The 23,775-nt window shown below is 37.8% G+C and overlaps 2 protein-coding genes across 5 annotated transcripts in view; one reads left to right on the top strand and one right to left on the bottom strand.

The window, feature by feature from the left end:
* METAP2 (methionyl aminopeptidase 2) overlaps positions 1 to 9,647 on the bottom strand; it is a 30,954-nt gene extending 21,307 nt beyond the window's left edge. For 2 of the 3 annotated variants that reach the window (XM_049627501.1, XM_049627504.1), the window contains exons 1-2: positions 9,408 to 9,647; positions 7,504 to 7,611 (exon numbers count right to left, since the gene is read on the bottom strand). In XM_049627501.1, coding sequence (XP_049483458.1) covers positions 7,504 to 7,611; positions 9,408 to 9,558 — 259 coding nt within the window. In that variant the 5' untranslated portion in view covers positions 9,559 to 9,647. The remainder of the gene's footprint in view (positions 1 to 7,503; positions 7,612 to 9,407) is intronic. The other variant, XM_049627502.1, reaches the window with a different exon arrangement.
* Positions 9,648 to 9,764: 117 nt separating this feature from the next.
* Positions 9,765 to 23,775, top strand: part of LOC125920318 (uncharacterized protein C3orf20 homolog) — a 186,579-nt gene continuing 172,568 nt past the window's right edge. Inside the window, exon 1 of one of the 2 annotated variants that reach the window (XM_049627471.1) lies at positions 9,765 to 10,159. The gene's annotated coding sequence lies outside the window, so the exon portion shown is untranslated. Of the gene's footprint in view, positions 10,160 to 19,868; positions 20,408 to 23,775 lie in introns of those variants that run through there. The other variant, XM_049627470.1, reaches the window with a different exon arrangement.

The following is a 23,775-nucleotide window of genomic DNA, read 5'->3' as shown; positions in this document are numbered from 1 at the left end:
CAGAGCCTGGAGCCTGTTTCAGATTCTGTGTCTCCCTCTCTCTCTGCCCCTCCCCTGTTCATGCTCTGTCTCTCTCTGTCTCAAAAATAAATAAACGTTAAAAAAAAAATTTTTTTTTTAAAAATTAAAAAATTTTAAATATCTTTTCCTGTATAGTTGTTATTAAAGAAAGAGTCCTTCTGGGTCAAATGTACACAAAAATCAGAGGGTATATACGCTTTTCCTAGGTTCAGTTGTCAGGTTCTCAAAAGAACCTGATGCCCAAAAATGGAGATTAAGAACTATCTGAAAAAATAGTTGGCAAAAGAGTAACTAAAGTAACCACTATCTGTTAGTTTTTATAACAATCTTTTATGAAGCCCATGCCATTCTCTTGAACTTGGAGAAAAGATAAAGGATACTATTATGGCCAAGATTAAATAAATAGTGACCTAAAACATTTTAAATAAAGGGTACCAAAAAATAGACTGGAATTTCTGAATTTCTAAAAAGGCTGCTCAATAAATTTCAACACTCATGAAGTACGCCAATCTACCCACAAATCACAATGCTATGAAACAGGGATGAATAGGAAGCTGTGGCAACAATTAGAAGTTAACAGTTTAATAGTATGTTCACCATATAGTCTTCTTTTAAATGTTTCCCCTAGTGGCAGTAACTCATGGCTAGCATCAATAATTTTAGATCATGAAATCCACACTCATACAACAATGTCAAACGAATGCTTAAATTTTCTACTCCCAGAATGATAAGCAAGAGTCATAAAAGAAATTATCTCACCATGCTACCACCTATATTCTTCTATTATAATTATCACACAAAATTATATATATATATATATATTTTTTTTTTTTTTTTTTCTGCAAAATGATAAGGGAGCTACAATGACCCTACTTGTCTGTGAGCTCCTTAAAGATTATACACCATTTCTTAAACTAAGGCACAGGACTAAGCATATGATAAATATTCACTCTATTCAACAAATGAATGTTCTTTTCGTTTATTTTATCCTACTTATTTTCACCTAAATGAGAAATAGGAAACAGCAGTTTAACAAAGAAGGAGGTAACATGATATAGGGCTTTAATGGATTGAGTGATAGAAAACAGCCAATATTTGACAATTTTTGACTTAGAAATTTGCAATTTCTTTTTAAAAAAAAAATTTTTTTTTTTAACGTTTATTTATTTTTGAGACAGAGAGAGATAGAACATGATCGGGGGAGGGTCAGAGAGAGAGGGAGACACAGAATCTGAAACAGGCTCCAGGTTCTGGGCTGTCAGCACAGAACCCGACGCGGGGCTCAAACCCAAGAACTGTGAGATCGTGACCTGAGCTGAAGTCGGACGCTTAGCCGACTGAGCCACCCAGGCACCCCAGAAATTTGCAATTTCTTATGTTCATTCAACCTTATGAAATTGGGTACAGGAAACATGGAAACACAGTCGGAACACAAACATTGCCAACTTATGCATTACTGGTTTCTAGATTCAAAAGCTCAAGAAAAATAACAGTAAAAAATTTTTTTTATGTTTATTCATTTTTGAGACAGAGAGAGCACACACACACACGAGCAGGGGAGTGGAAGGGAGAGAATCCCAAGCAGGCTCCACGCTGTCAGAGCAGAGCCCAACGCAGGGCTTGATCTGACTAGAGATCATGACCTGAGCCGAAATCAAGACAACAAACTGAGCCACCCAGGAGCCCCTAACATGAATTTTTTTCTTTTTTTTTTTAGAAAACACAACTTTCAGGGTGCCTTGGTACCTCAGTCAGTTGAGTGGTTGACTAGTGATTTCAGCTCAGGTCATGATCCCAGGGTTCTCCCTCCTTCACCCCCTTTCCCCTCCCCCTCCACCACTCTCCCCTGCTTGCAGGTGCTCCAAAAAAAAAAAAAAATTTAATTAAAAAAGAAAACACTAATTCACATATTCTGCACTACAATTTTAATAGTAACTTTCATTCATTCAATAAACATTTGCTTAGGGATTGGTGGCTCGGTTAAGCATCCGACTTTGGCTCAGGTCACGATCTCATGGTTCATGAGTTTGAGCCCCATGTTGGGCTCTGTGCTGACAGCTCAGAGCCTGGCACCTGCTGTGTCTCCTTCTCTCTCTGCCCCTCACCGACTCATGTTTGCACACGCTCTCTCTCTCAAAAACAAACATTAAAAAATAATAATAATAATTTCCTGACTTCTCAAATAGGTAAAAGGAGCAAAATAGCAAACAAGATGGTCTTTACTCTGGAAGAACATTCAATGTCTAGCATACCAGTACATAACACTACACTTAACCTAAAACAAATGCTTCAAGATATATATCCAGTTTTAAATACACCCTAAAAGTCCTTCCAGCTGTGTGATGTTAGGCAAATTATTTAGCCTCTCTCTACCATGGTTTCTTCATCTTGAAAATGAGGTAAGAAGCAGCTCCTCCTTTGATACTCATTCTTCTGAGACCAATGTTCAAGGTCTGTATTCGGTATGGAATAATAGCTACTGTTTATTGCCAGAAGGGTAGTAGAGCCTGGATCCGAATAGTCAACTATATATGCTTATACTCCCATGCATTATACCATGCCACAATTTATGTTTTTTTTAATGTTTATTTATTTTTGATTTTTGGTTTTTAAAATTTTTGATTTTAATGTTTATTTTTATGTTTTATGTTTTAACGTTTATTTATTGAGAGACAGACAGAATGCAAGCAGGGGAGGGGCAGAGAGAGGGAGACACAGAATTGGAAGCAGGCTCCAGGCTCTGAGCTGTCAGCACAGCACCCAACAAGGGGCTTAAACTCATGAACAGTGAGATCACAACCTGAGCTGAAGTCCGACGCTTAACTCACTGAACCACCCAGGTGCCCCACAACTTATGTTTTTGTAAGTCTTTCACAGCATCCCAGGATATTCTTAACAGGTATAGACTGTTCATATTTATTGCTGGATTAGCACTATGTCCAAATCAATTAACATTTGTTGAATGACAACTGGACATCCATATGCAAGAAAAAAAGGTACCTTAATTCTTACCTTCCACTATATACAAAAATGAATTCTAATGGATCATAGACCTCAACATAACAGCTAAAAATATATAAAACTTCTTGGGGTGGCTGGTTGGCTCAGTTGGTTCAATGTCCCAACTCCTGATTTTGGCTCAGGTCGTGATCTCATGGTCTATGAGTTCGAGCCCCACATCCGGCTCTGCACTGGCAGTGTGGAGCCTGCTCAAAATTCTCTCTGCTCCATCTCTGCTCACCTGCATGCTATCTGTCTCTCAAAAATAAAGATTTAAAAAAAAAAAAAAAAAACCTTTCCATTCTTTAAAATAAATAAAAATAAAAATGTATAAAACTTCTTGAAGAGAACGTAAGAAAAAATCTTCATGACCCTAGAGACAGCAATTATTTAACTTTTTGGATAACACACAAAAAACATGAACCATAAATAAAATAAATGGGATTTCATCAAAATTAAAACCTTTTCTGCTGCAAACAATACTAACATGAAAGAAAATATTAAAACATTTATCAGATAAAGAATTTGTACCAAGAATAGAGAACTACTATAACTCAGTAAAACAAATAACTCAATTGAAAAATGGACAAAAGATGTGAACATTTCACCAAAGATATATGAAAGGCAAAAACATGAAAAGATGTTCAACATCATCAATCATTAGGGAAATGCAAGTTAAAACCACAATAACATACTACTACACACCTGTTAGAAAGCTAAAATTTAAAAATTAACAATACCAAATGCTTAAGAGATTCAAAGCACTTTGGAACTCTCAACCACTGCTGACCAGAAAGCAAAATGACACAGCTACTCTAAGTAACAGTTTGATAGTTTCTTATAAACATATACTTCCCATATGACCAGCAAACCTACTCCTAGGTATTTACTGAGGAGAAATGAAAATGTCTACACAAAGCCTTGTATACAAATGTTCACAATAACTTTATTCATAAGGCAAAAACTAGAAACAATCCAAATATCCATCAACTAGTAAGTGGATAAACGAATTTGGAATACTATTCAGCAATAAAAAGTAATGAACTACTGACACATATGCAACAACTGGATGACTCAGATTATCATGCTAATGGAAATAAGCCAAACAAGCCACACACTACAATAATTCCATTTATATAATATTGTAGAAAAAACTACAGTAACAGAAAAATGTATCAAAGGTTTCAAGGGATTAGGGTATAGAGCAGAGAACAGACTTCAAGGGGTACAAGGGAACTTTTCTGTGGAGATAGAAATGTTAAATGAAAATGGTCTACATCTTGAGGTGCCTGGATGGCTCCATCGGTTAAGCAATCGACTTCGGATCAGGTGATAATCTCACAGCTCCTGAGTTTAAGCCCTGGTTCATGAGTTCAAGCCCTGCGTCAAGCTCTGTGCTGACAGCTCAGAGCCTGGAGCCTGCTTCACATTCTGTGTCTCCCTCTCTCTGACCCTCCCCTGCTTGCACTGTCTCTCTCTCTCTCTCTGTGTGTCACAAAAATAAACAAACATTAAAAGAAAATGGTCTACATCCTGGTTGTGGTAACACAAATGCATACATTTGTCAAAACTCACCAAACGATATACTTATCGTTTTTTTTTTTAATCTTTTTTTTTTTTTTTTTGAGAGAGAAAGAGTGTGAGCAGGGGAGGAACAGAGAGAGGGAGATACAGAATCCGAAGCAGGCTCCAGGCTCTGAACTGTCAGTACAGAGCCCGACACGGGGCTCGAACTCATGAACGGTGAGATCACGATCTGAGCCTAAGTCAGATGCTCAACCAACTGAGCCACCCAGGCGTCCCATCAAACGATTACTCATAAAGGGCAAATACATAGAACGTACAACATCATGAGTAAACCCTAATATAAACTATGGACTTTGCATAATAATGATATATCAATATAGGTTCATCCACTGTCACAAATGCACCACTCCAGTGGGGGATGTTGATAATGGGAGAGGCTGTGCATGTGTAGTGGTAGGGGGTATATGGGAAATCTCTGTACCTTCTGCTTGATTTTGCTATGAACCCCAAGTAAAACTTCTCCAAAACAAAGTGTATTTTTTGAAAATGGTGAATATAGTCCTAGGCAAATTATACCTTAATAAACTTGACTTAGGGGACCCAGGTGGCTCAGTTGGTTAAAGGTCCAACTCTTGAGCTCTGTTTAGGTCTTGATCTCAAGGTCATGAGTTCAAGTCCTGCACTGGACTTAAATAGTTAAAATTTTTTTTTAAAAAACCTAACTTAAAACTTTATTGAATTACTTCTAGAACATTGCCAATTGCCCATGGGACTAACTTTTCATACCAATACTCCAGTGTCAAATTAAACACATCTAAAATTAAACACAATACCTTCTCCTTTGCCTACAAATTCCCTCCTCCAATCCCCACCCACTCTCCCTCTCTACTTCACCATTTCAGTGAACAGCACCAACATTGTCACCCATGTTCAAACCTCTAGAATCTACTAATGCCTCTTCTTCCTTCTCCCCAGTTTGAAAGTCTCTTGCATCCTTTGAATTCTGCTTCCACAACCACTATTCCAATGAACCGTTCCTTTCCATTCTCATTTATGCCCACCAATTTAAATCATTAACACATGCCTAAGCTGTTAAGTGCCCTCCAAAATGATTTCCAAGCCTTTCCTGTATATTTCCTCTAGCAACCCTGCATATATATACAGATTAAATTATTTTTATAACATTCTTCTCTTTTCCTTAACATTTTATTTTATCAATGTGGGACTTAAACTCACGACCCCGAGGACCAAGAGTCACATGCCCTATGGCCTGAACCAGCCAGGCTCCCCTATAACATTCTTCTTTTAAAAATGCTCCAAGGCTCCTTCAACAAATCATCTCATATGGCTGGTCTGCACTATTCACTACATCTTGAATACATTCTCAGCATTGTTCTACCCCAAAGTGGTCTCTTCTGTTTGGTTTCATTCACTCAAGTCCCACTCCTTCCAAAGAGTGTTCCTTCATCACTGAGCCCGCAATTCCATCTCCAAATTCCAATAAGCTTTCAGTGTATCTTTTCCGCTCTTTGTCTCTCCACCCCACTATCAGTTTTTCTTTAGTACAAAGATTCTGAAATACTTTCTATCCTCTCAAACAACTCTCACAATAGATAAGTAGTACTACTCTATTAATTGGTACTACTAATTAGTATGAATTAGTACTATTAATTCATTTCAATAATTACTATTATTGAAACAAATTAGGCAAACAATTCAATTAGAGAAAACCAATACTCCAAAAATTGTCTTTAAAACATTGATGATTTCCAATCCGACAATCAAACTTTTCTCCTTCAATGTCAAGAGATTCACACAACTTTGCAGAGGTGCAATGAAACAAGGAACACTCTTCAAGATTAACATTTTGATATTCTACACAGGCCTACAGCAATCTATTATATAACCTTGAATTTAACAGTTTCTTTCTTGCTAAGAGCTCAAAATATGTTCTTAATTTGAAGCACAAACCAAGGTAAAATGGACTAGAGATTTGCTTAAGGAAGAGCTAACTATTCCCTTGAACCTTGGCATATTTCCCACCAAATTTTGACTATAAGCTCCTTGAAGACATAGAGTTTATCTTTCTAAAGGAGAGACAACTACTCTGCCTTATCCTAACACAATAATTAAAGTACAGCAAGCTTTTGTGTTGCTAAGGATTATAAGGCACAAGCCCAAGTTGGCAGTGCTTGAGGAAGAGCAGCAAGTCACAACGGTACAATTAAGAATGGGAAAGTCTCATCTCCCTTTCTGACAAAAAAGCCTGACAATAAAGCCTTAGCAAATATTGCCTCCACTGTCTTACTGATAATATCAACTGTTAGAATTCCAAGAGTTTTTGTCTTTAAAGAAATTTTGTAGGACCAACATACGGCAAGAAGCTAGGGTTGGGAAATTTGTAATAGAGTTTAGAGGCACTCCATATAGTCTTTGAAAATAAAGAGAGGGAGCTTTCATACAGAGTAAAGGAATAGACTTGGAATCAGGTGCTAGGTTTGAAACTTTTGGTTCTACACATAGCTATGTCACACTGGGCAAATGACATAACTATTATTTCCTGAAAAGAGCACCTACTTTGCTTGGTTTTGTGAAGGTAAAATGAGAACACATGTGAAAGTATTCTAAGACAGTGCCTTGTACATATTAGTTGCTCAATAAATGTTAGTTGAATAAACAGTCCTTTTATTTCATCTTGATACCCACTACTTGGTATTTTACCAAGTACATTTTTAAAAGTTGAGATCTGTGTTATTTGAGCAGACATTCAACCTATCCCACTTTTTAAGAGTTACTTATAAATACCTTTTCTTTTTTATCTGTGATATTGAGGCTTTAATGTCAATTAAGTAAAACATCAGAGAATCACAAACTATATGGACACAAGCAGATTTTGTTTAAAGAATATCATATTTTCTTGCTTTTCTAACCACAAAAATCAAATTTACCATTTACCTTCATCGTCATCATCTCTTTCTTTCTCTTCCAATGCTTGTCTTTCCAATTGTCTTGCTACCTCATCAACTGAGGCTCCTGATTCTTTATCAGGTTCCTGTTGCCCTGCTGATCAAATATAACATAAGTCAAATCTAATAAAGATACTTTCCAATTTGAATATGTTCTAAGGATCCTGGAGAACACACAAGTCCTTTCCTGTCTGATAAGTATTCAGGAAACAAAAACAGAAACGTTATTGTGAACATAATCGAATTTACTTAAGAAAAATCTGCCACATCTAAGTAGCATTGTCCATTCAATAAACTATCCATTACACCTTCTTTGTACTAGTAACTAAACAATAAAAGAAAATGTGAGTTGGTCCCTAGCCTTAAGTTGTTTCACTTTTTAAAGTACTTAACAATTTGACTACAGCAAACACTTTATTAACCAAACAGGTACTTAAGATAGGTAGTAAATGCTGAAGGTCTTAGCAAGAGGAGGATTTGGACAAGACACTGGGAACTTCAAATCTTCATGAAGAAGTTGCCAAGCCAGGATGGGTAAAATCAAAACAAATAGGAAAAGATAATTCCATTACTAAAAAACCTAAATTCTTGAACAGCACAAGACCAGCTCCCCCCACCTCACCCAAGTGATTACAACAATCTAGCTGTAGGAGCAATAGCTGTGTGTATAAAGGGATAGTACTCCCACTTAGCACATACTGAAGTGATATTCTGGCTACTGTAGAGGGTTCATATTGAGAGATACAACTGCTAAAAATATATTAGGGTCAGTCTACTGAGCACCTGAATGGACAAACTGAAGAGTTTGGATTTCATCCGAAAGCCAGGAACAGCCGACTTATGTCCAGGGATTAAACTTTCTCTTGAAGTGTCTCAGCACCCACAACTTTCCCTTTTCAACTCCCATTTAATCAAAATTTCATAAAGTTATAGATTAACCCTTTCCAACCTGTCTCAACTTCACCTTCATCACTTGTGGCCTCTCCATTGGTCCCTCAATCTTTGTGTGGCTGATTTTAGAAACAGGTACAACATTTTTTTCCCTAAAATGAAGGACCACGTACAACAAAAACACCGACTTCTCAAAATATTTTAAGTTCCTAACTCATAATGTAATCCAAGTGTAAACTTTCAGCTGTTTTCCTTACCTTACCAATGGATTTAAAGAAGTTCAATTCCAACCCACAGAATATTCTATCTGGACTGCCGGCAAATGGCATCATAATTCACACCTAAAAGCCTTGAAGCTTGGTGATGCTATGGGATGAGGCAGGTGAAAATTCGCACCACTACCATATATTCTGCAATTACTACTCAGTGACATGAGCGCGTGGGCAAACACACATACACACACACCCAGAAGTGCAGCCCGCAACAAATATCCTTCTGTAAACCAGGAAGGTGGGGGGAGGCGCAGTCAAGGCACGAAGATTTGCCCACTCCTCTCCTATCCTTGACGAAAATATGCTCCAGGTTGCTTCAGCAAAGAGGCGACAGTCCGGGTCAGAACGGATTTTTGAGGAAGGCACACCGCGAGGCGGGTGGTAGAGCTGAGCCCTGTGCACAGCTTCAAGTTCGTTGCACGGTATGTATGGGTGGGAGCTGAGTTCTGGCAATTATAAGGGCCCAGCAACCCCAGAACTACCTCACCACAGGCTGAAGCACCCTTTTCTCCCCCACCCCACCCCCACCAACTCTCTAGTCCCAGCTAAGGAGAAGCCGCCTCTCCCCGAGATTGGGAATCTGTAGTCCGATTTCAACAGACATTCAGTCCTGGGAATCAGTCCAGTGCAGTGTTCCGAGTCCCCCAGTCTCTTGTCACCCCTGCCGGGCCTGGGCCGAGCCGTTCGGCAATCCCTGGCGGGGACTGGGAACATACAAAACTCCCTTTACCTGTGGCAGCCCCTTTACTCTTCTTCTTCTTCCGTCTTTTTTTCTTGGCTGCCTCCTCAGCCGTAGAGACAGCTCCCTCTTCTCTGTCGTCTGGATCCAGGTCGCCATTCAGGTGGCTCCCGGAGGACGCTGCCTCCTCCACACCCGCCATGTTGCCCGAGAGAGCGCGAGACAGTGAGACAGAGCGGCGAGGGCCCGCTCCTTCTTCACCCACCTACACGAGCGACGCCGGAAGCTGCTCTCGATGGTAGGAGCGCAGGGAATGCTGGGATGTCGGAGGACTTGACGGCGCGAATCGCGCGCGAAGGGGTGTTGGGCGAGGCTGCGGAGGAGCGCTGGACTGTGGCTGCTAAAGTGCTAGTGGCTGCCTCATACACCTTTTTTGTCCCGCGCCTTGGGCATTCCCCGGGCACATTGAATGCCTGTGCTTGCCCAGCCCTCAAGAGAGAGGGACGTCTGTGCTGAAACCGAAAAGTCATGTTAGCGGATTTATGAAGCGTGCCGAAAGCGAGAAGAGGGCCCCAAAATGTGTTCACTTGTACACCTTTTTTTTTTTTTTTTTTTTTTTTTTTTTTAGGACTCAGAAGGACTGTGTTGTTTTTCACAGTTACAGTTCACGACGAGGCTGTCCAAGCACTTACGGTGATGAACCTGCAAAGGAGACTGAAGAGGCGTTTATTATTAGAGAAGGCAAGGGAAAACAGCGTTTCACGGAGGGAGTGATTAACCGCAGAGTGCTGCTAGGAAGTCAAGTAAGAGGACTGAAAAATGTCAGTTGTATATAGTAACATGGAAGACATTGGTGACCTTAGCAACAGCTACTTAGATAGTGAGAGATGGAAGGCGGACTCCAGAGAGTTGAGGAATGAGAGGGAGGTGAGGAAATAAGAGACTGTCCTCATCCTTCAAATTTCAGCTGAAATGCCACTCCCTCCGAGACTCTTCCTCGGTAATCTAAATCAGGCCCTGCTTTTACAACCTCTCGTTGAATTCTTAACCTTTCATGGCAATTTGTAATCACATAATATGTTTCGTAAATTGGTTTATGTCTGTCTCCCCAACTACCTTGGGCTCTGAAGAGAACACCCTGTGTATTTTGTGTTCTGTCACCAGCACCTACCTCTAAGCTAAAGCATAGTCTGAGCTCAGGAAATAGTCATTGTATCAATAGCACTTGAAAAGCTCCAAGTACTTTATTTTCTCATTTTATCCGCTTCTGAGTTGAGGAAATTAGAAAGTTTTGTGTACTTAGGTCACACAGCAAGTGAATAGAATCCAAACAGGCATCAGGCACCAAAAGTTTAATAATTCTGTATTCTGCCTTCCCAATTGAAATTTCAAACCAGTAAACATTTATTGATTGTAGGTTAGAAATAATTTTTCTTGATGGGCAATAAAAAATGAAGGACAGATCTGTACCCTCAAGAAAGTGTAGCATTCAATGAGACAAAAATTTAAATAAGAATAAAATAATACTTATGCTAATACTTAAGTCATTTAATTCTTTTCTATTCCAAGCTAATCTATCACAAAGGTGAAGAATTTTAAAACAGTCTAGAAGATATTCAGACTAGGGGCAAGGATGTGACTAAGCTCAGGAGAAATCAAAGCTCACCCTTTTGAGGTGCAAGGCTACTGCAGAAGATTTTTTAACATCCTTATAAGTAATACTGCTACGTCAAAATGCCTCCAAAATTTTTTTGTAAATCTTCCCGGTTTTTCTGTAAATTCTGGAAATACTTGTACTGTGGCTACTATCTCAGACCCAGTTGAGGAGACACAGGATCCTGGAGGACAGAAACTGTAGGGTTGATAAATGACTTTTCACAAAGGGGTGCTGGTATAGGTTGACAGAATTATCAACGTCAAAATAAAATTTGTTCACTTAAAAAAATAAGCTACTAAAATGCAATAAGACAAAATACTGTTTCTTTGTTGGAAAGGGATTGTACTCTACTTCTCCCCCTTTTTTTCCTGAAAAGAAGCAAGAAAACTAAACTTCAAGGTAGTTGTATAAAAACAATATATATCTCAACAGTATGGTAGTCGATATTTGTTGGATGATTGTTTTCCAGGAAATTCCAGAGTTTGAGATAACTGAGTAAGTACTTAAAATAATAGCCCGTTACACTCCTTATTTCCATCATTTTTCTTCATTTAGTTTCTCTACAAGAGGAAATTGAATAGGATAAAGGAATGAGAAATGTTGAAATCTCAAAGAATCTAAGAGAACTAAGAATCTAAGTAAATAATGTAACTCAATACCAGTACAGGCTAAAATATTTTTCCTAGCTGGCTACATGAAGTAATTTTGTCTCAGATGGCTAACTAGATAAGCAGATAAAAATGTATTTTTTCCTTAGGGAGATACTTTTCCATTTTTAAAGTCAATGCATTATAATAAGACATATATTTTTTAAAGATTTTTAAGTAATCTCTATACCTAACATGGGGCTCAAACTCACAACCTTGAAGTCAAGATTCACATGGTCTACTGACTGAGCCATCCAGGTGCCTGGATACAATAACACATATTTATTATTTTGTCCAGAAATGTATTTTTTGCTAAGAAAACCTCGATTCAAAAAATGGACATTTTTAGCCCCAGTCTTACTTTTTATTTTGAAGTCCTTGATAGTGGTATGGCTTTGGACAAGTCACTTAATTTCTCCAAATTGCACTTCTCTTACTTGTGTTAACTAACATTAACATTAACATACGTTTCCTTATTTCTAAAATGAATATAATAATAGTACTACATAGAATATGGAAATTAAATTTCAATATGGAGAGAAAGCACTCATGGTAGCACAATGTCTTACACAATAGTGATAAATGTTAGCTAACTTTACTGTTAGTAAGCCATGCTCCTAAAAATTTTACATTTGTCTGGATCATTTGATGGCCTAGATATCCTAAGGCACTCTTATGTTTTATTGACCTCTGGCAATGGGTTAGCAAGAAATATATTAGGAAAAAAATTGAGAAGGCTTGATTTCTTAATGTTAAGGGTAAGGATATTTTTTTCATATCTTTATGTTTAAAACGTGATACAACTCTTTAAAAATCTATAGATGACACGGCATATACATGCATATGCCGTGTGTGTGTATATATATACACACACACATGCCAATCTCCAAGTACAGTCACATAGAGGTTAGGGCTTCAACATGTGAATTTGGGGGGGGGGGGACAAAATTCAGATCATAACACAGACATTGCCAAATGCCTTCTTATAGAAGGATGCAGGGAGTTATTCCCAGCTGAGAGCCACTGGCATAAAGGCATGAAAGAATATGGAATGTTTATGGTAAGTTCTTGCTGAAGAGTAAATTACAACTAGATTGTAAAGGGCCTTTTATGTTACCCTAGAGGATAGCTTGTATTGTAAGGCCTGAAGGTGATATGTCACAGGGATGTTTAAAGTTTATTATTTTAGAAAAAAGTCTAAAATAGAAGGCGATAATAGACATGTCAATAACATGTAAATAAAATGATTACTATGTGCCATTAAAAGCCAGAAAAGGATATGCATGTAGATTATATGGATAAATTTAAATGGTTATGTAACACAGAGATTTTCAAGCTAGCTAAAGATCACTGTGATGGCAGTCTAAATTCTAGAGCAATGGTTGCCATCCAATAAACGGTTTCATTTTTTTTTTTTTAACGTTTATTTATTTTTGAGACAGAGAGAGACAGAGCATGAATGGGGGAGGGTCAGAGAGAGGGAGACACAGAATGTGAAACAGGCTCCAGGCTCCGAGCTGTCAGCACAGAGCCCGACGCGGGGCTCGAACTCACGGACCGCAAGATCATGACCTGAGCCGAAGTCGGCCGCTCAATCAACTGAGCCACCCAGGCGCCCCTAAACGGTTTCATTTAAAAAGCCAAATAGGGGTCGGCTAAGTGTCTGACTCTTGATTTCTGCTTAGGTCACGATCTCATGGTTTGTGAGATCAAGCCCGTTAGGCTGTGCACTCACAGCACAGAGCCTGGTTGGCATTCTCTTTCTTCCCTCTCTCTCTGGCCCTCCTGGCTCACACACTTGCTCTTTCTCACTCTCTCTCAAAATAAATAAACTTAAAAAATAAAATGAAAAGGCAAATATATTTAAAGAACTGTTTTCAACGAGGGTATGGTACTTTCTATTTTTTGAAGTTGAATAGTCTTTTAAATTACTATGAAATGGTAGTGAGAGTAGATGATGTTGGGTTTTGTGCCCTGACAAAATTTTTAAAAACAGAAAACCATACTATGTCAGTTCTCAAAACCATTTTTTAGACTTTTCTGAACAGTGAGATCTCTAAGTCTAATGGCCTCTATTCTAAAGAAAACATTGGAAATGACAGAATCTTGTAGTAGAGGAGACTTGCTAAGATGTTACTGTTGATAACAGTATTGATAAGAACTTACAGAAGGCTGTCGGGGGGCCAGAGAGGAGAGGTTGGATTGCAGAAACACTTTGAACATAGATTTAAAAGAACTTAATGGTCCATTAAATGTGGAGAGGTAGAAGTTTAGGATCACACCCAGGTTTCTGGCTTGGGTTCCTGGGTGGATAGTGGTACCACTCTCTGAGATAGGGAATAAAGGAGGAGGAGGAGGTTTTGTAGGAGTTGGAGGCGAAGATAAGCATTGGGCATTTTAAGTTTGAGATGCCTGTAGAGCATCCAGACAAAGATATCTAGTAGTCAGTTAGAAATATGGGTGTGGAGATATAGACATGTGAGTTATTAGGACTTGGGTAGAAGGCTATGAATGAGGTAATTCAGGGAGAAGAGAACAGGACCCAAAACAACCACCCAGAAGGACACTAATGTTTGAGGATTTTGTTTACAACAAACAAGAGTGGAAAATTCCGTTAAAAAAAGTACAAAGAAATAATAGGACAAGAAGGAGAAAATGCTTTAGAGAATAATCACATAGAAATAAGGAGAAAAAAAGGGTTTACAGAATAAAAGTTTGGTCAACTATATCAACTGCTGAAGAAAGATTAAGTAGTATGAAGTCTCAAACTAGAGCATTGATTTTAGCTATCAGGAGGCTACTGGTAACTTTAGTGACAGCAATTTTGTTAGCACCAAAAGAGGGATCCTCACAAGAGATTGGGATGCACTATCCTGAATGCCAGCTCAAAGAGCAAAGGATCCTTTATCGCAAACTTACTTTATTAGTGACTCTTGCAGTGTTCCCCTCTTTTGTTCTAGAGAGAGTGTTTCTTGAAATTACATGTGGCTCTGTTGCCACGTACTCTGGTATAATTCCTTTCCTATTTTAGTTCTGTCCAACAACATCCTAGGTTACCTTTTGTCTTCAAACATATTATTATCTCTTTTTGTAACTGGAGAATAGATACTTAATAATAGAACTTTACCTTCCCCATAATCTCTATGTAGCATCCATGTATTTAGGCTGAACTTTGGGAAAGACATATATGGTTCCAAGAAATATTCCTATGGCCAAAATGTCAGGAGTATCATTACCTACATGGAAGTTTCAGGTGTTTATTAGTCAGGGATACATAGGAATCAATATTAAGAGTTCATAAACGAAAGATAAAAACTACATGAAATACTGGAGGGCAAATGACAGTACCATTCATAGACTCCCTCTTCCCATCTCTCCTGATCATGGTTCCCTACTACTTGTAAAAGAACTGAGGGTTATTTTAGTGTTGAAGATCAAGGTGGGCTGAGTTGAACTAGGAATATATTGTGAATGATGTTGTAATGAGCCCTCATGATTAGGATTAGTATTCTTATAAAAGAGGCTCCAAAGAGGTCCCTTGCCCCTTCCACTATGTGAGGACACAGCTGTCTATAAACCAGGAAGCTGGACCTCACCAGACACAGAATCAGATAACTTGAAATTGTCTTATATGGTTGATTTTGATTTTTTTTTTTCTCTTTTGCTTCAGTTTGGATGGTTTCATTGCTTTGCCTTCAAGGTCACTTTTATAGTGTCTAATTCCGATGAAGCTTATCTGGTTACCTTTTCATTTCAGATACTATTTTCTTCAGTTCTAGAATTTCCATTTTGTTCTTTTTTTATAGTTTCCATTTCTCTATTGAGATTTTCTATTTGTTGTCTTACTACATTTATGTTTTCCTTTAAATATTTAAACACATTATAGCTACTTTTAAGTCCTTATCCCCTATTTTCATCATCTCTTTCATTTCTGAGTTTACAATTTTTTCTCCTAGTCGAGAGTCACATTTTCCAATTCTCATGTCTTGTGATTTGCTATCTTAGGCTAGAAACTACAGACACTACTCTGAAAGACTTTTATTCTCTTTCATGATGGAGTATTGAATATTGCTAAAATAGTTAATTTACTTGCATCTCAGTGTGATACTTTCAAGGTTTGTTTTTAAGTTTTGTTTTTAGAGCTAGAGTACCCCTTACTCTAGGACACCAGTGTTCAATGCAAAATCCACTAACCACATAGGGCTATTAAATAATTGAAATGTGACTAGTCAAAATTGAAGTGTGCTGTAAGTGTAAAATGAACACTGAATTTCAAAGACTTAGTATGAAAAAGATTGTAAACTATGTCATTAATAATTTTCTGTGTTGAAATGATCATTTTTGGACATATTGGGTAAAATATTTTATTTACATTAATTTTGTTCACTTTTTTACTTTTTGTCCAAGAGGTTACTAGAAAAAGTTTAAATAACGTTTATGTCATTATATTTCTCATGAAGTATGCTACTGTAGTGCTAGTTTAACCCCATTCATAAAACCTAGGCTTTCTGGGATTTCTACTAAATTTCTCGGATAGTTAAATAGACCTTTCCACTGTGGTTGGTTGGAACACCAACATCTCCCATTCCTGTTCAACCTCTGATCATTGTTCAACCCATAGTTTCTCCACAGTTGTTCTCTTCCTAATAGTTGCCCTTTGCCTAGTCTTGCAGAGTCTTTTCCTGTGCAGACTTCTCTGTGCAACTTCCTTCTCAGTGATATCTGGTCTCCATCTCCTCAGCTCAGATACACCACCATGCTTTATTTGGCCTTTCCAGTGGAAAGTGCCCCCAGACAAAAGCCACTGCAATCCTGAAGCTTGTTCATTTGTTTCTCTTTTGTAGGGATAATAGTTCTGTGTTTCCTATTGATCAATGTCTAAAAACATTTATTTTGCCTAGTTTGATGGTTGTTTTTGGTGGAAAGTCTTATATCCAGTATCAGTTGCTTTATCATGATTCAAAGTAGAATTCTTTATTATGATCTTTCATTTTCATGTTGGACATTTTCCTTACATGTCTGATGGGTGTTGCTTACATGTTCGTATTTTACAATAATGCAGTGGGAGAACTGTGACTTCTATGTCCATGGGCAGAGCTTTGCCAACTGGGAAGTTTTGCTTTAATGTGAATGGATGAAAAAACTAACCATAGACATTGGATGCCTGTAATGGACACTGTTGGAAGTCTACCCAGAATTCATTTTCGTTTTTTCCTTGCTAACATAACCCTGCTTTTGGTCAGTTGTCTTTGCCTAACCATGTGCCTGACCAGATGAATGTATCCTCTAGGGTACACCCTGATTGGGCTAAGCTAATACACAACAATTCTGATCCTTCCTGTGACTTGTTTAGGAAGGACATGTGTCACAATTTTGGTCAATGAGACATGAAGAAAAACTATTGAATGGTAGAAGATATTTGTAAATGATATATTAAATAAGGGACTAATATCCAAAATATATAAAGAACTATACAACTCAACACCAAAAAAACAAACAATCCGATTAAGAAATAGAGGATCTGAATAGATATTTTCCCAAAGCAGATACACAGGTGGTCAACAGACACATGAAAAGATGCTCAACATCACTAATATCAAGAAAATGCAAATCAAAACCGCAATGAAATACTACCTTACACCTATCAGAATTGCTAAAATAAAAAACACAATAAAAAACAAGTGTTGGCAAGGTTGTGGAGAAAAAGGAACTCTCCTGCACTGTTTGTGGGAATGTAAACTGATACAACCACTGTGGGAAACAGTATGGAGGATCCCCAAAAAATTAAAAATAGAAATACCATATGATCCAGTAATTCCCCTACTGGGTATTTACCCAAAGAAAATGAAAATACCAATTCAAAAAGATGTATACACCCTTATGTTTATTGCAGTAGTATTTAAAATAGCCAAGATATGTGGCACAAAAACAGACACTCAGATCAATGGAACAGAACAGACAACCCAGAAATCGACCGATAAATGTATGGCCAACTAATCTTTGACAAAGCAGGAAAGAACATCCAATGGAATAAAGACAGTCTCTTCAGCAAATGGTCCTGGGAAGACTGGACCACTTTCTTAAACCTTACACAAAAATAAACTCAAAATGGATGAAAGACCTATTTGTAAGACAGGAAACCATAAAAATCCTAGAGGAGAAAGGTAAAAACCTCATTGATCTCGGCCACAGCACTTCTTACTCAACATGTCTCCAAAGGCAAGGGAAACAAAAGCAAAACTGAAGTATTGGGACCTCATCAAAATAAAAAGCTTCTGCACAGAGAAGGAAACAATCAGCAAAACAGTATGGAAAGGAATGGGAGAAGATACTTGCAAATGACATATCACATAAAGGGTTAGTATCCAAAATCTATAAAGAATTTATCAAACTCAACACCCAAAAAACAAATAATCCAGTGAAGAAATGGGCAAAAGACATGAATAGACACTTCTCCAAAGAAGACATCCAGATGGCCAACCGACACATGAAAAAATGCTCAACATCACTCATCATTAGGGAAATACAAATCAAAACCATATTGGATACCACCTCACACCTGTCAGAATGACTAACATTAACAACTCAGGCAACAACAGATGTTGGTGAGGATGTGGAGAAAGAGGATCTCTTTTGCATTGCTGGTGGGAATGCAAACTGGTGCAGCCACTCTGGAAAATAGTATGAAGATTCCTCAAAAAAATTAAAAATAGAACTATCCTATGACCCAGCAATTGCACTACTAAGTATTTATCCAAAGGATACAGGTGTGCTATTTCGAAGGGGCACATGCACCCCAATGTTAATAGCAGTGCTATCAACAATAGCCAAAGTATAGAAAGAGCCCAGATGTCCATCGGCAGATGAATGGATAAAGAAAATGCGGTATATATATACAATGGAGTATTACTTGGCAATCACAAAGAATGAAGTCTTGCCATTTGCAACTACGTGGATGGAACTGGAGGGTATTATGCTATGTGAAATTAGTCAGTCAGAGAAAGACAAATATATGACTTCACTCATATGAGGACTTTAAGACACAGAACAGTTGAACACAAGGTAAGGGAAGCAAAAATAATATAAAAACAGGGAGGGGGACAAAACATAAATGACTCTTAAATATAGAGAACAAGCAAAGGGTTGCTATAGGGGTTGTGGGAGGGGGTGATGGGCTAAATGGGTAAGGGGCATTAAAGAATCTACACCTGAAATCTTTGTTGTACTATATGGTAACTAACTTGGATGTAAATTTTAAAATTAAATAATTAACTAAAAAAAAAGTGATGTTAAAAAACAAATAAAATAGCCAAGATATGGAAGCAACCTAAATGTTTATTGACATATGTGTATACACACACATACCCATGCAGTGGAATGTGATGCAGCCACAAAAAGGATGAGATCTTGCCATTTGCAACAACATGGATGGACCTGGAGGATATTAAACTAAGCGAAATAAGTCAGACTGAGAAAAAGAAATACCATATGATTTCACTCATATGTAGAATCTAAAAAACAAAGCAAATGAATAAACAGAACAAACTGAAGGTTGCCAGAGGGAAGGCGGGTGGAAGGAATGGCCAAAATGGGTGAAGAGGAGTGGGAGATACAGGCTTCCAGTTATGAAATGAATCAGTCCTGGGAATGAAAGGTATAGCGGCACATGGCTGGCTTGATCACTGGAGCATGCAATTCTTGATCTTGAGGTTGTAAGTTCAAGTCTCAATCGGAAGTAGAGATTACTTAAAAATAAAATCTTTAAAAAATTAAAAAAAATAAAAGGGTACAGTATAGGGAATACATATCGTCAATGATATTGTAATAGCATTGTATGGTGACAGATGGCAGCTACACTTGTGGTGAGCACAGCATAATGTATAAAGATGTTGAATCACTATGTTGTACGCCTAGAAGTAATGTAACATTGTCAGCTATACTCAAAAAAAATTTTTTTAAGTTTATTTACTTATTAGAGAAAGAAAAAGAGGAGAGAGAATCCCAAGCAAGCTCTGTCATATGATATGTCATATGTCATATGAATAATGCTACTATGTTGTTAGTGCAGAGCCCGAGGCATGGCTTGAACCCGCGAACTGCAAGATCACGACCTGAGCTGAAACCAAGAGTCGGACACTTAACTGACTGAGCCACCCGGGTGCCTCTCAAAAAAAATTTTAATATAAATATATAGTAAATAAATAAATAAAAATTTTAAAAAGAAAAACCCATTGAGAACATCTGGAAAACGTTTCCTAAGTTAAAAAAAACACACACACACACACAAAAGAAAATATGGTCCCTTCTTTTAGGTGTTTTCAAAGCTGAAAATGATCCTTGGGGATGAAATCTGAAGAACACAGAACAGAAAGATGGGATGATGCTGGATCCTTGGTGATGTCATTCAGCCACTGAATTGGAATCCATAGGCTACTTATTCTACCTCCAAACATATGAGATATCATATTTCTGTGTTGTTAAATTTCTGGTAATTATAAATAAAGACATTCTAACTTTATACAAATTCCAGAATGTAGACGACTTGGTGTTCAACTGGCTCTCTTAATCCAGAAATTCCAAGTTTACATTTCCAGTGACTGAGGATGACCAAAATAAAAGACATGAATGGAATCAGTTGGTCTTGAAGTTCTGAACGGAACTCTGGTACAAAGTTATTTTGGAGTCAGAACCAACAGATCTCTAATATTCCTTGGGTCTGAAAATTGCAGCAACTGGTGAGACAGAAGGTTGGTACTTTTTAAGGCACTCATATTTTTGAGGGCTTGAACTTTGGAATTTGATATCTTTAGGTTGTTATGGGTAGAAGTTGGAACTGGCAGAGACTTTTGGGTACTCTTTTTTTAAAAATGGTAATTTACATGTCACAAATTCATCATTTTAAGGGTATAATTCTGTAGTTTTTAATATATTACTACTGCTATTTAATTATAGAATATTTTTCATCCATCAATTAATAGACATTTATGTTGTTGCTATTTTTTAGCTATTATGAATAATGCTACTATGAACATTCCTGTACAAGTTTTGGTGTGGACATAGATGTTTTCATTTCTCTTGGATATATATCTAGGAGTACAAGTGCTGAGTCATATGGGATAATTCTATGTTCAACATTTTGATGAACTACCAGACTATTTTCAAAAGCAACTGCAGCATTATACAGTCCTACCAGCTATGTATGAGGTTTCTAATTTCTCCATATGTTGTCAACACTTATTATTGTCTTTTTTTAAATTATAATCATCCCAATAGGTATGTAGTGGTTTTGATTGTAATTTAGCTAATTACTAATGATGGTGAGCATCTTTTCATGTGTTATGGGCTATTTGCATATATTCTTTGGAGAAATGTTTTTCCAAATCTTTGGTCCATTTTTAAATTGAGTCATTCATCTTTTGTCTTTTTGTTGAATTTAAGAGTTCTTTATATATTCTAGATACTAGATTCTTATTACATAGGGTATGCTTTGCAATTATTTTTCCCATTCTCTGATTCATTTTGATTTTTTAGAGTTTGTTTGTTTTGAGAGAGAGAGAGAGCACATGTATGCATAGGAGGGACAAAGAGAGGGGAGAGAGAGAATCCCAAGCAGACTCCACACTATCAGAGCAGAGCCAGTGTGGGGTGAGATGATGACCTGAGCTGAAATTAGGAGTCAGATACTTAATCTACTGAGCCACCCAGGCACCCCTTGAATTGATTTTTGTATATGGTGTGATGTAGGGATCTAATTTCATTCTTTTGTATGTAGATATCCAGTTGTCTCATTACCATGTGCTGAAAAGACTATTCTTTCTTTCATTGAATTATTGTGGCACCTTTGCCAAAAATTAATTAACAATAGATGTGAGGGCTTATTTCTAGACTCAGTTCTAATTCATTGATCAACTGCAGTTGACCTTTGAACAACACTGGGGGTAAGGGCACTGACCCCTGACACAACTGAAAATCCACCTACAACTTTTTACTCCTCAAAGCTTAACTAATAGCCTACTATTGACCTGAAGCCTTATCAATAACATAAATAATTGATCAATACTTATTTTGTAGGTTGTATATATTATATACTATATTCTTACAATAAAGTAAGCTAGAGAAAAGAAAATGTTATTAAGAAAATCATAAGGAGAAAATACATTTATAAGGGCACCTGGGTAGCTAAGTTGGTTAAGCATCCGACTCTTGGTTTTGGCTCAGGTCATGATCTCACTGTTCATGAATTCGAGCCCCACATTGGTCTCTGTGCTGGCAGCACGGAGGCTGCTTGGGATTCTCTCTCTCTGCCCCTCCCCTGCTAGCTTGCTGTCTCTCAAAAATCAATAAATAAACGTTAAGAAAAAGAAGAAAATACATTTATAGTACTATAAAATCTCTGCATTATAAGTAGACTCATATAGTTCAAACCCATGCTGTTCAAGGGTCAACTGTAGCATACTTGACCACAATTTGTGTTTTTATAAAGCAAATTAACTAATAATTATTAAATGAGAGAATGATCTCAGCATAGCATGGAATTTGTCATCCTCAAATTTTCATACTTGATTTTTCTGGTGAAAGGAGGCCACAGCAGAGGTAATAGAATTGTAACCTTTATTAGGGTGGGAAAAGGCCTTCAGCTCAGCTGCGACACAGGCAAGAGATCTTTCAACGCTTAAAAAAAATAAAAAATAAAAAAATGAGCACTAGTACCCAGGATGCCTCCCCAGAAAGGTATTCTCTCACACTGTAGCAGGTTTCACTTCTCTCTGTGCATGCCTTAAAGCAACCCCACTGGCAAGGAGCTCTACTTCATCTACATTATTTCAGTACCCATCAGTTTGAATTTCTACTCTTAACATTTTTAAAAAAATATATCCCTGAAGCAGCTTCTGCTATAAGCGCCTGCCAGGGTCGTTTAAGTTTCTCCTCAGGTGCCAATTACTGGCATGTGATTTTTTTGTGCTCTGGTTCCAAAGTAGCATGGATTTTAAGTGGTGCACCATAACCCTGTTTTTCCCATAAGCCCTATTATTTCTAGTGAAAAATATTGCAAGACATAAGGTTTTTCATGAATGTGCATAACATGTTACAACATAAATGCCTGTATTTTTACATTTTAACCGAGGATTTTTGAGATACTGGATTCACTTAAAGTAGAATCTTCAGCTACAGTGGCAGGACAATGAGATGGAGATGTGTAGATAAATAGTTTTGCTGTCCTTCAAATCTTCATTTTAAAGACATTCTCCTACTTAAAGGATGGGCTAATCCAATCTGGGCCTCTGAAATTTTTCTTTATTAATAATAGTAATAGCTAATGATCCTCAGTCCATCCCATTTCCCAGTCCATTGATGTTGTTGCTGCTACTCAGTCCTCCACCGTGTGCTCCTTCATCCTTCTACTACAAATCCATTAGGCCAGTTAGCTATGGTTTAGCCAGCCCCAGACTCCCCCCCACTGCCTCCAGTCACAAGTGGGTTTTCACAGCCTACTAGGTAAAATGTGTCCTCTTAGTCCATGCTTCCCAAACTTAGGCATTTTTCAGAATCACCTGGAGGGCTTGTTCAACCACCAGTTCTTAGATGCCACCTCTGGAGATTCTGATACACTATACATGAGGTCTGAGTGAGGATTGGCATTTCTAACAAGGTCCCAGGTGATCCTGAGGCCCCTCCTCCAGAGACCATATTTTGAATGGCATTGCTATAAATGGCCCTGTCATCAGCAGTGTTAATTATCTTAACCAGTTCCTTCCCTGTCAAACCTTTTTCCCTGGCCATTGCATTGGCACAGCCATTCACAACCAGGGGCAGTTTTGATCCCCAAGAGATATTTGACAATGTCAGGGAACACTTTTTGTTGCCATAACTGGGAGGGTATGCTACTGGTGTCTAGTAGGTAGACACCAGAGATGCTGCTAAACATCTTACAATGCTCAAGGTAGCTTCTTACCACAAAGAATTATATGGCCCAAAATGTCAGTAGTGCCCAGGTTAAGATACTTGGCAGGGATGTGCTATTGCTTTGTTTGCCCATAGCATGCAATCCTTCTGATTGCATCTATGTCAAATTGATAGCCTATGAAGCAAAGATAGAGATAAAGGAACAGTTGCA

This window comes from Panthera uncia, chromosome B4, assembly GCF_023721935.1.
Source record: "Panthera uncia isolate 11264 chromosome B4, Puncia_PCG_1.0, whole genome shotgun sequence".
In the NCBI taxonomy this organism is placed as follows: domain Eukaryota; kingdom Metazoa; phylum Chordata; class Mammalia; order Carnivora; family Felidae; genus Panthera; species Panthera uncia.
Note: the sequence above shows the minus strand (reverse complement) of the source record. Positions and strands in the feature narration are given on the sequence as shown.